Raw genomic sequence first — 12,732 nt, 5'->3', positions numbered from 1 at the left:
CAAGATAAACCTTATTTACTTATACTGTGAATTGTGTACCTTGGTTGCTTCTAAAGTTTTCACATTAAATAGTTTATATGTAATCATATTACATTAATCATAAAATAACGTTATAAAAATATATGTATACAATTGTTAGTTCATCTATACCACCTTCATATTGTTGTATATTTACTGTTTTATTAAATATATGAATTTATTAATATATTTGAGGTAACTGATACAACATAATAATAAGACTAATTGAAAACAATATAATAACTATATCACAATGTTACTCACGATACAGTAGAACAAATCTGTCTATCAAATTGCAGCAGAATTACTAATTGAATAGGAATGTGTAATAGTAATGAATATTAAAGTTCTACAATAAGCATGCATATATTATTACGTGTGCTTGTAAAATGAATCTTATTTGTAGCATATAGGCTGTGTTTGCTAATTTTGGAAATTGTTTTCCTTGTTACAACGTTACAAACTAATACATAGACAATGTAAAACAATATTTTAATTATCACCATCACATGTTATCATACGTTGTTTCCACCTTCTAAAGTTATGTTATTACAGCCTAGAAATTATTGGTTGGAATAGAATTGTTGATAGTACCTTTGTAGACCTCACATTATACACAAAATTCAGTTCTTCAATATGGGAGACGAGAAACCCATACACATACCGAAATCTACCCAATCTGTTAGTTCCCAAGTGCGGTACTTATTATTATAAGCAGTTTTATTCCTTGTTATAAATCCGTATTATGATGTAGAATGTGAAGTACTTTCCTGTTCCTTTCGATGTAGGAAAAGTGGTGTAAGCACTATTATGTTATTGCAAGCATATTTCAGTGAAAAAGTTTCATACTGTCATAATATAATAAAATATGTAACGTATTGAAAAATTGATGCACTTTTAAAATTTCTTTTGGACTTTTCTCTGTTTTTCCGACGGTATCTCGAAACTAAATGACCTACAGACTAGAAATGTTGTATTAAGATTTATTTATATGTGAGCAACACATAGTTCGATGATGGTGCATGAAAATTTATGAGATTGGTCTGAGCGTTAGCAAATAAGTTTACATCGGTCATATAGTTAACCATGAAGGGGCCAAAAAATAGTAAAACAATATTGAAACACAATGCGCACAGTCATATGCGTTTTTGGACATTTTTATGTTTAGAGTAAAACGAAAAATGTAATCTAAAAGTGGTTAGAAAGATTTTATTTCAGCTCTTGTATTGTAGTACCCTCCCTGAAATATTTCATTCTTAGACTTTTAATTTTGCATGATACTTCATTTCTACATATACAAGAGTGTGTTTTATGAAGCATGTTTTATTCAACCATGGAATTGGGCTGAGAATAATTTTCGTATCAATTTACTTTCTGTACAATTGTATATATGTCTGCCTATCTGCCAGCAGGACATCTCGAGATGAGATATAGATAGAGATTTTGCATACAACCTCAAGGAAGCCTGTTATGCGACACACAGTGTGACGTAATCCTACCTTGTAATGATAATATGATTTAGGACAAATTATTTTATTAAATGTTATAAACCCCATAACACTGTCTAATTCCTTTTAATATACAATGATGGCAAACATCCTAAACCTTTGTATCATTCAAATCATTCATCTCCAATGGCGAACTTTAAAGAAAGCATATTTTTTATAGATACAGCTATTTGCCCATTTAAATTTTCAGTATATTACTGTCCAGCAATACTAAACACTTATGTTTTAATCATCTTACAAACAATACGTATTAGACAATGTTTAGGGATTATTAAATAAGAAAATTAAGTAAAATTAAATTTCTATAAAATAATATGCCATCATCAGAGGATTTCACTGAATTAACATTTCCCATTAAAAACTTAGTACGCACTAAGTTACCTGGATAGTAGTATCTTTCGCGTATAAATATCATTGATTGAGGAATTATTGAGAACCAAGACGTTTTCTTTATTTTGACAATGCAATTAGAAATATTGGCAAAATACGGAACAAATATGAGTATATCAATAAATAAATGAATATAAAAATAAAGGTTACATATATACCCATACCTTATTTCCTGCCTGTAAATATTGAAACTGTTTCGCTAATATCGTTAAAATGTTCAGGAGTTTCATGGCCGTCTTTAAACAAATTATTAAAAGGCATACACTTAACAAACATTATGGCACAACAAATCTTAATCTGACTGACTCCTGCATAGTTGAATACTATTGTTAGTAAAGTTTATTATCTTAATGAGACTATGGAATGACTTTGCATAGTTATACGGTGAAAAGGCAGGATGTACTTGGATATAAATACCGCTGTTTGTTTTGTTCCAGAAATTGTCTGATACATTTTCTTGTTATTGTCTATTGTAAGATTTTGCCTCTAATATGTTCATGTGAATTCACTAATTGCTACAACTTGTAGTATTTAGTTGAATAAAGCTTCTATTAGAGAGAATGTGTTATGAGTGGTACTTCACTGTTGTTACATCTTATTCCACTAGTTCGTCACAAACGTCGCAGCCTGATTGCCACACAGGCAGGCGTGCTAATACAGAAACTTCTTACTCCTATTTTTGCTATGTCCATTCTCACTTTATAATTTGTCAATTTCACCTTCCTAAACAACACACTTCTTATTGTTTTATGTATCGTTATTCTTGTGTAAGTTATCGTAAATGGTTAATCAATACGATTATTTGTTTAATTGTATAAATTCAAAATCTGTGTTTGGTATTAAAATCTCAGCTCTGTCCTTTACATAATCACGTTGGTATTTTAGAATGTGGTAATTAAATTATTAATAGCTGCTTTTAGACATGCAAATATGGATTTGTGGCTGAGATAAACCTGCCTTCTTACTACTTTTGGAACCCTTGTTCTGCCAACTGTACCTTGTAGTGAAAATCTGGCCACTCTATTGCATACACAAATAGTGATGTGGGTGTTTTAAGTTTAATCTCGGCTAATTTAACCGGTGGATCCACACCACATTTTACGAACGGCACACATTAAGGTAAGATTCACTCATCGATTTTGTTCCACTCAACAACTCATCTTTTCAACGACCATTGGAAATAACAATGTGAAGCGGTACCATAATATTATTACCATAATATCCAGGAAGGTGTCCAATACAGTTGTTGTGTGATGTGACCTAAGTTCATTTTATCGTAGCTCTCCGATTTCCTATCAACTTGAGTGACTATTCTGGTATGTTTTCTTGTGAATATTTGTCTACCTACATAATTTACCGCAATACTCAGGAAACCTTCAAAGCTTTTCTTATTAGAGGAAGTTTAATTTGGGATATTTATTTGTAGCAATATGTAATCTATAGCCAATGGAATGTATGCTGGCTATAGCAAGAACTGTTGTATGATTTCAGTTTACCCAATGGATGTCCAGAAGCGGTATATCACTAGGCGCAAATGTCCAAATATTGGGGTAAAAAGGTCTGCTCAATAGCTTTAGTTTGCTATGGAGTGGGTGGGGCTTGCTTAAAGTTAAATGATTTTTAAGGAGTATATAATAAACATACGGAATATTGCTTCCTCTGCTCATTTTTACTACAAGAAGCTGGACCACAGCTAACTTCCCATTCATTAAATGTGACATGAATGATCTCGTACTCATTATCACGCCTCATAGGGTTTCAACAAGAGGTGGATCCTAGCCCTAACAGAGCTTATCCTGAATACCCTATCACTTCGGAAGCAGTAGAAAGGTTCTTTTAGGACTAAGGGTTTCTTCATTTATTGTCCTGACTGAACATATATCGTTGGTTATAGTTTTAACTATTTGGATACGATAGTTTATTATTATATGATTCTCACATATAAATTTGTTAGTGCTCAACACGACTATATATGTAATTAGGAGAAGTTCCTAATACATTTATGCTAAATATGATTTCTTTTGAATTATAGAAATGATAATGCTGTTTAAAAAAAAAAAAAAAAAAAAAATTGTGCAATGAAACATGGTACACTGCATTGAGATTTATTTCACATTATTATACAGCAATGTTTAAACGTAGTTTCCGTATGTATGAATTTTAATATATGTATATTACTTTTAAGAACTTTATTAATAGTATTAATCAATTCTTGAGGATAGAAAGTAATAAGACTGTTTACATAAAAATAACATAATAACTTTTTGCGATAACAGTACTTATTTTTAAATACTCCATAATACTTTATTACATTATATAAAATTAACTTTTGAACAAACTTACGTCTACTTAAAAATAATATTACATGTAAAAAATTACTTTTATTTATTTTTTTTTCAATTGGATATCCGGAATTCTTGCTTACGGCAAGTAAATAATAGAACTAGCTTGTACAGTTAGAACATTAATAGACATTTTGATAAAATAATAACAGTGTAGGTTAAATAACACGTGAATGTATGTTTGTAGAAATATAACCCTCTGAATACCAGGGTCTGATAATACAGAGTTGCCCAACCGGCACAGGGTTCCACAATATTAAACATAAATTGAATACCTATAATAATTGCCATAATATTGATAGTTCTATAAATACAAAGATATTTCATTATATACTATAATATTCAGTTTTGAATTACTTTACCACTATTTTATCAAACAGACCGTTAACTGTTTCATTTTTAAAACAGTAAATATACTAGGCACATGATTTAAAGGTCCTTATAATTTTCGATGTCAACTTATATATCTTGAAATACTGTTAATTTTAAGGTATTTTGAAATCGGTTAAAATGTATTATATTATATACTAAATCAGTACACGTTGCATTTAAAACAAAAAATTATAATACCAAAAAATATCATTAACTTAATTATATTGGTAGAACATTCCAATACTAAACCGTTTATTTTGAAAACTTACTAAAAGTCTTACTAAAAAAACTCATATAATAATAGTATTAATGTTCTAGAATAACAAATTGTATGGTCATTAGTACATTAGAATGATGAACGCTCTTATACAACTTGACGATCAGTGAACTACAGATCATCTTACTTTTCCTTACTTCCTTTTTTGTGAGAGTTCTAATTAAAAGCCTTACAACAATAAAACTATAAATCAATGTTTAACGATAACTCACAGGTGTAATAAATTACTAGAAGAGAGCAATATATTTAGGAACAATACAAAAGTACGATAATATTCTGGAATGGAATTCTATGTGACTTGTTCATGCTAAGCAAATTTTCATCGTCTAAATAGTGTGTAATGGAGTGGTAGAAAAATTCACTTGAATAACTAGGTATCCTTTATCTTTTATGATATTTTATATAAAACATTTAACATACTCCTCTACATAATTTACCTTTTTAAAAAAGACTCCGTGGGATTGGCTAAGCGTTAGTGAATAGTTTTACATTAGTCGTGTGGGTAATCATGATAGCAAAAATAAGAGAATAAATTTGTGAAACAGAATGAATATAACCATATGAGATTTTAAAATTTGGTATATTAACATAATGTTGCCAGTCTTGCCCAAAGCATACTTAATATGTTGGCGACACCGTGTGTAGACGTTTAATTTTTAACACCCCTATGAACAAAATGTGAACGTATAAGTGGTAAATATCAAGAGGAACATTTTGAATTAAGACTTTAAATTATGTATACAATTTTACATAGACGTGGCTGAGTTCTGTGATGGTGCATGTCCAACCATGGCATTGGGAGTTTAAGCGCCGTTCAAGGTCATTACGCAGTAGGCTGACACAATTTCTTTTTTACCTACCAGAGGGATACAAAACAAATATTCTGTATTATTTTCTGTCTGTTTATCTCTCTAGAGATCGTCTTTATAATAATATGAACTAAAGCCTTGAAATTTTGAATACTATCCCAGCAACGCCTGTATCTTACCACGTGGTGGGGCGTACTTCTACCTGGTATAAGTCCATGTTATTGCGCAAAGGAACGTAAAATAACTGATTAAAAGCATACGTAAGTAAATTATAACTGTCTTTAAGTTGTTTTTTTAAAACGCCCACCAAAATTATAAAATATAACTACGTGAAATTTGATAAATTCCTTTACCTTGTGTCCTACAGGCGCACTAAGGAAGAGATTTCCCTACGGCCTCATTGCTCCACCCTACTGGCCTAAAGTTGTGAAAATTTCTATAAGAGATGCATTGCAGCAAATACATATTATTAATGCAATTAACCTGCCACAATGTATTCAGCTTTACTATCTAACCATTAATATATATTACAATACAGTCATATATTGAATTTGCATAGCTGTACTTCTATTTTCTGCACATTTGTTATCTTTAATGCATAGAGTAAGCTTCAAAGTATATATTCTTATTTCGATCTTTTGGGAACCAATTTATAACTGGGCACAGTGGTTATCCAGATAATAAAATAAGAAGTTTGATTCAAAATATACTTTACCTGTAAATTTTAGTAAATATTATTAATGCAGTTGTTGATTTATAGTATAATGCAAACATCAAAGATAGTTACCATCTAACTTTTGCTTAGTTATATTTTTAAGAAGTAGGCTCCTCAGACATGTGTATTATATATATTCTTGGTAGAAGGAACAAGGAAAACTCAAATACTAGTATGTCACAAGAAATACATTAGACCGGAGTAAATTACAATGGTCTAAAGTGTACACGTTTTCACCGCAGTAAGCTCCTTAAAGCTACATGTTTATATATTTTCTTCATTGGAACATTAGCGCAAAATAAGATATGGACACGGACATACGAGTGGGTGTAAATTACAAGGGTCAGAGTTGTATGCCTTTTGTTCGATGTAAGATTTTCAGATTTACTTCTCTTTTTATTGTTACATGTAACAAAATCAACTAAAGCGTGTGAAACATAATTATTTTGAACCAAAATTGACTGGCGTAAAACAATTCGCAATTTTTGATACAGCATTACTTGAAATTGTTTCTTAAAATATTACAATTGGTTTGAAAGTGTCATTAAAAATGATAGGTCCTACTCATTTTTTCCATTGTTATAAAGCAATGCATGGTGAGTAGTAAATTTCCAACTAATTTTTATTGGAATGCCATCAGTAGGGAAATCTGAATAAACGGTGAATAAATTTAAATTGGCAGCATTAAAGGCATCCTGCCCCTTATAATAGAATAATAAACGACATTATTTGATGAGAACTTTGGTGAACCTCATTTTACCTTCTTAATTATTCTTTGACCTAAGCCATTTCCTCTCTGTATAATTACAGAAAATTACAGACAGCTTTGTGGGAACATAAAAACTAGCAGATTTTAGAGATATACAGCCACATAAGCAACACTATTGGCAATACCCATTAAACGCCCATTTGTCCTGGAGTTACAACTTCTCCTGGAGAATCCGACTGTTCCGCTCCCTCCCCCTCCTTTTCCTCCTCCACGGGGAGTTTCCCGCAGTATAAGTAAAGCCTCCGGGAAACTGCAGATACAGACAGGCTTTCCCAGACGCAGCCATGAAGGTAGGACACGTCCTGGTAGTGTAGTGTTAGTGGTAGTGGGGTGAGGGTGTGCTCTCAGTGGTGGATAGTTACTTAGATATATCACGCGCTCTCAGAACCTCCTTAGAGGACATGGTGAAGTGGATAGTATAATATAAAGTACTTACATAGTGTGTGCCTCAAATGTGATTTCAACTGTATTTTTTAGTTGTGTTATTTAGCTATATTTTTATAAAGATACTTTATTTAGTTTGGACAGTGCTTTATGTGGTTACACCTCTCGGTAAAAAAACCTTTATTAGAGATTTACTTTTACAATCATGGAATCGTCACTAAGTATGAACACTTCATAATTTTAGCTCCTTGGTTACTACACCTGTACAATACTATACAAGAGATAAGTTTAACATTTAAATATAAACAAGTACATCTCTTTACTTTGGCTGTCGTTGTTACCACTTAAAGTCTACACAGACAATCTAACATAACAAACAAAAATTGTTGACTAATCTTTTAATTCATTTAAAAATAAACTAAGAATGGTTAAACAGAGATGCAGTGTACCGTGAATAGAAATTAATAAAATTTATCAATTATTTGAGATTCTGTATTGAATAAATTTACAAATCAATCAATATAAAACTTGATACTGGAGATTTGTAAAATATCTACACTTACAAACGTTCATGTTTATCGTAGTATATTTTCACTCAAAGATAATTTTATATTTAGTTCTAACACATAAATGTGTTTCTAAATTCTAAACGTACATCAATTGTAACATAATTTAAAACACAGTAATTTGTAACATAATTTTGCCCTTAGCTAAAACCCTGTCAATGTAACAAATGTTTTTGAAGTACCCAAAACCTTCAATGCACATTAATTTTTTAATGGTATATATTTTAACACGCTCACAACTTGTAATGAGATACATTTTTGTAAAGTTAAAAACATTCAGCCGATATAAGTCACATAACAAAAACCATAGCATACTCTCAATTTTCCAACAAACTTGCTGAGAAGCTAAATCTCAGCATATAAATTCACCTCTCGTTTCAATTAGTTTAACTCAACGCACCGATGACTTTTACACGAAGTATTAATGTTTTATGTATTTTTCCTACATTGTGTATGATAGATGTAGTACTGCATTTAGCTTTAATTTATACTTCTTGATTGGATCCCACAATATATTCAAAAATAGATTAATAAATGACCCAGTTTGGTTCGATTTATTTATGAAAGTCCACTATATCGCTTTGGTGATATTATTTTGACAACTAAACAAAGGAAATTTTACTGAAATACTATTTATTCATATATGAAAACTATCAGCCAATATAATCGCATAATTTTAGTTCTGATTCGATGTTGGGTTCGCTCTACTTTTTGTATATCAGTACTGAATAAGATAAAAAATACACGTATTAAAGTAATATAAAGACCTTAACAATCCTAAAAATGGAAATTAGATAGTGTGTTTTGTAGAATCATTAACTGTATAGACAACAACCTTGGTCGAAAACATTTTTGTGGTAGTAAAAGTGTGATGTTAGATCTGCACTAAAAATGCTGAAACGACGGAGTTATTATTTGGTTTTATAATAATAATAATGTATAATGGGAAAGTGGATGAAACAACATTTGAAGCACTGAGGTAATTGCTATATTGACGTTAGCTATTTATAATACAGAAGACAGGGCATACATTTGCGAAATATTTGAAACATGTTGGAGTAGTTATGCGTGTGAGATAGAGAATAAATGTTATTCGACTTTAATTCTACTACGCATTGTGAAGTAAACGTATGGCTTAGTTAATAAATAAGCGGTAAGAAAAGAAATGATCGCAGCTAATGAATGGCCAAAAGTGGCGTTAAATATAAACTAAGCATGCAATGTTCCTTATCTTAAAAACCTAAAAGTAATAATTGCATTTAAGAATCGCAACAACTAATGCTATAACTTTTTATTTATTTGTTGCCATGATTTATAAGACACTATTCTTGTGATTAAAACACAGGGAACTAATATAGGCCTCGTGTTCAACATTTTAAAATAGTACCTAAATAATATAATGTCCCACACTGCAGCAGTTCCTTATGTTGTGTTCCAGTGCGCATGCTTGTCAGTCTTACTCCTGGTAGCTGTTACCGAAATTAACGCTGGTGAGTAAATCATTATTTCCTTACACTTAGGTTGATTGTAGGATTAATTTAGATTTTTCATTTACTTATTCAAAATATGGACTATCACATGTTAGTAAGATATATTATTCGAAATAAAACAGCGTAGAAGTATTCAACTAAAATTGTTAATTTTGATCATTGTAACAGCGGGTATAAAAGATGTCTTGTTATAGCAAAAAAACATGTTTATACATTATTATTAAGTTGGCTTGTATTTTAAACATTTAATAAGTTATCTAATACATTGTATTCTATGTTTTACATAGGTTGGATATATGGAGGTGGTGGTGGAGGACACGGGGGTGGTGGGGGCGGTGGATACGGCGGTGGAGGTCACGGAGGCGGAGGCGGAGGTCATGGAGGCGGCGGCGGAGGCTACGGAGGTGGAGGCCATGGCGGCGGCGGTTATGGCGGAGGGGGCCACGGAGGCGGCGGGGGTGGATACGGCGGAGGTGGCCACGGAGGAGGTGGTGGTGGTGGATACGGAGGAGGCGGCCATGGGGGAGGTGGATACGGTGGTGGCGGTTTCGGCGGCGGTGGTCACGGCGGGGGCGGTGGTGGCCCAACTATCATCAAGATCATCACTCTAGGAGGAGGCTCCGGTGGTGGTGGTCATGGAGGCGGTGGAGGCGGATATGGAGGTGGTGGTTACGGAGGTGGCGGCGGCGGCGGAAAAGGAGGTGGTGGTGGTGGATTTGGAGGAGGTGGAAAAGGTAAGACTTATTATTTTTCCTCGCTAAAATTTCGGCTATGTAGATATTTGTGGTTACAAAGCTGAAGCCATCCGTATAGGAGCGTCAGGATCCCAGAAAAACACCGCCGTTAGTCACACTAGATTATTGGCGTGGAGTCCCATTGTGTGGCGACTTTCACTTTCTGAAATTGCTCAGGTAAAAATGACAAATACAAACAAACCTCTGGACAAAGCTTAGGTAATATCAGAGTATATGCAACCAGCTCACTATTTAAATCATAATGAGTCCATAAAACTGGCAGTGGTTATAAAACGAAAACAATAGAAAACGGACTGTCTGACAACTAGTTTCAGTGTCTAATAATAGAGTTTTCGACGTGAACCGTTAGTAAGTGAGGTATGATTTTGCTGTTTACTTCACCGCTCTACCTTGCCTTGAATAAAGAAATAACACAGTGGGGAAATATGAAATTGACTGTTATAAAAATATAGTTTAGTTAAATTTGTAACAGTTAAGATCTCGCAATATAGGCCTATGTATTAATGTCAAGGTTCAGTTAAAAATACTGCAGCATTTTATGATCATCAATTTATGAAGGCTTTTTATTTGACCCATTCTACTATATCAATAAATATAAATACTTAATTCAAATAAAATTAACATATCGATAGTTAAAATTTGATAAGTAATCGTATAAAGTAATAAGGGAACCCTTTGTGCTTCTTTGCCATCTGTATAGGTTTGGGTGGATATTAAAAGCACCAACTAGTAATCTGTTCAGAAAAGCGAAAATTCCTTTGAAGTGAAAACGTACCTAACTCGAAGTATTTTATGTAATACAGTATGCTGATATTAAATCCTCTATGATGAATATAGTTAAATAGTCAACATATTATTTTTTGATGCCTTCTTTCTCCTATAAAAATACAGTTTAAATATTTTTTCGTATATATTATTAAGGCAAATAACGCCATTAATAATGAGAAATAAATAAGAGATCGTTCAAAATAATTAATGTCTAGAATTTATTCTAAGCCGTGACTAGATGAAATAAGATAAAATACAGGCTTAAAGTTCTGTGCCTAAATTGCAGTTCGAACTTCATACTGTACATTATTTTAGGTCCTTAAGTAAATATCTAATATTGATAAATAAATAAAAGTAAACTTAGGTATCTTTGCTAATAATTGACATAACCAATTTCTGTTATTGTTTCAGGAGGTTGGTGGTAGACCGGTAGTTCTCTCAGCATAAAACAATCAAGCCACTCTTGGTACTTCGTCACTCTCTTGTCTTTCATCGCTATGGATCTGTTAATTTAAGGGAAACTCAAAATTGTTGAATAGTTTTAAGTTAATGTTATGTGATCATTAAATTAATATTATTTTGTTAATAACATTGTATAATCTATCAACCAGGATAATTTCCTTAAACTCCTGTTGTGTCACAGCTTGTGAAATACTGGAAAAAATAACGTTTTCGTAATCACACGAAAACATAAGCATATTTGTGTTCTTTTGATTTAGATATGATCGTTAGTTTATTGGATATAGATTCACGTAACAAAAGAAAATTAACACTTCCAAATATAAAGTCTAATAACTATTGTTACAGCATCGAATAATCTTATCTCAAATCTGCTTACTTTGTGGTTTTGGTACCTTTAATCCTGAGTACTTGTTGCAAGTAGTAACGTTTAAAATTGAAAATATTTTCAAATACTTATACAGCATTGATCAAACTCTTACCTCTTACAAACTCATTTTTGCCAGTCGGGGCAGTATCTGTTATAATAAAGAAACAGAAAAAATACATGTAAAATAATAAAAATCATCGTGTATCAGATGGAACAAAATTTATAACGAATACCAGAATGTGTGTAAAAAGTATTAGGTAAAAAGGTAAGGTAGGTTAGGTTAGGTTAGGTAGGTTTATGTTAGGTGTAAAAATGTAATATTCATATTTTTTGGAAGGATTAATTCTTTTACTACTATTTATGAATCGTTGAGAAATACATTGATTTCTTTAGAACAGATAACCTTCAACAAAAATACCTTCAAATTAAAACACGGTTCTTATCAAGGATAACAGTACACTGAGATTAAATTATTTTTTAAGGAAAGTATAAATCTGCAGTTGTGAGATACAGGTTTGAATTTCTTTGGATGGTTGGATAGTGTTTCAATTATAATATTGAAACTCTGAAAACAGATAAAAATAAACACGACTAAGTGTAAAATAGCTCCAACAACTTTGAACGAGGACTTGAAGGGTAAAACGAGAATATAACTTAAGTATAAAACGTTTCGAATAAGGTGTCATAAAAATATATTTACTTGTAAGCAGTATTTGGTAGCGCACTAGTAGAGTTTATTA

At 32.0% G+C, this 12,732-nt stretch overlaps 1 protein-coding gene across 1 annotated transcript; it reads left to right on the top strand.

Moving 5' to 3' along the window:
* Positions 1-9,549: 9,549 nt before the first annotated feature.
* Positions 9,550-11,588, top strand: LOC124370286 (acanthoscurrin-2-like). The gene is made up of 3 exons (XM_046828602.1): positions 9,550-9,640; positions 9,928-10,374; positions 11,575-11,588. The coding sequence occupies exons 1-3, from the start codon at positions 9,550-9,552 to the stop codon at positions 11,586-11,588; spliced, it is 552 nt and encodes a 183-aa protein (XP_046684558.1).
* The last annotated feature ends 1,144 nt before the right edge of the window (positions 11,589-12,732 follow it).

Source organism: Homalodisca vitripennis, chromosome 1, assembly GCF_021130785.1.
Source record: "Homalodisca vitripennis isolate AUS2020 chromosome 1, UT_GWSS_2.1, whole genome shotgun sequence".
Lineage (NCBI taxonomy): Eukaryota > Metazoa > Arthropoda > Insecta > Hemiptera > Cicadellidae > Homalodisca > Homalodisca vitripennis.
The sequence above is the reverse complement of the archived record's forward strand: the minus strand, read 5'-3'. Positions and strand labels throughout refer to the sequence as shown.

Bases quoted from the DNA above. Each gene is read 5' to 3' on its own strand.
- LOC124370286 (XM_046828602.1), top strand. From the start codon at position 9,550: ATGTCCCACACTGCAGCAGTTCCTTATGTTGTGTTCCAGTGCGCATGC. The intron at 9,641-9,927 runs GTGAGTAAATCA...TGTTTTACATAG, and splicing joins TGTTACCGAAATTAACGCTG to GTTGGATATATGGAGGTGGT.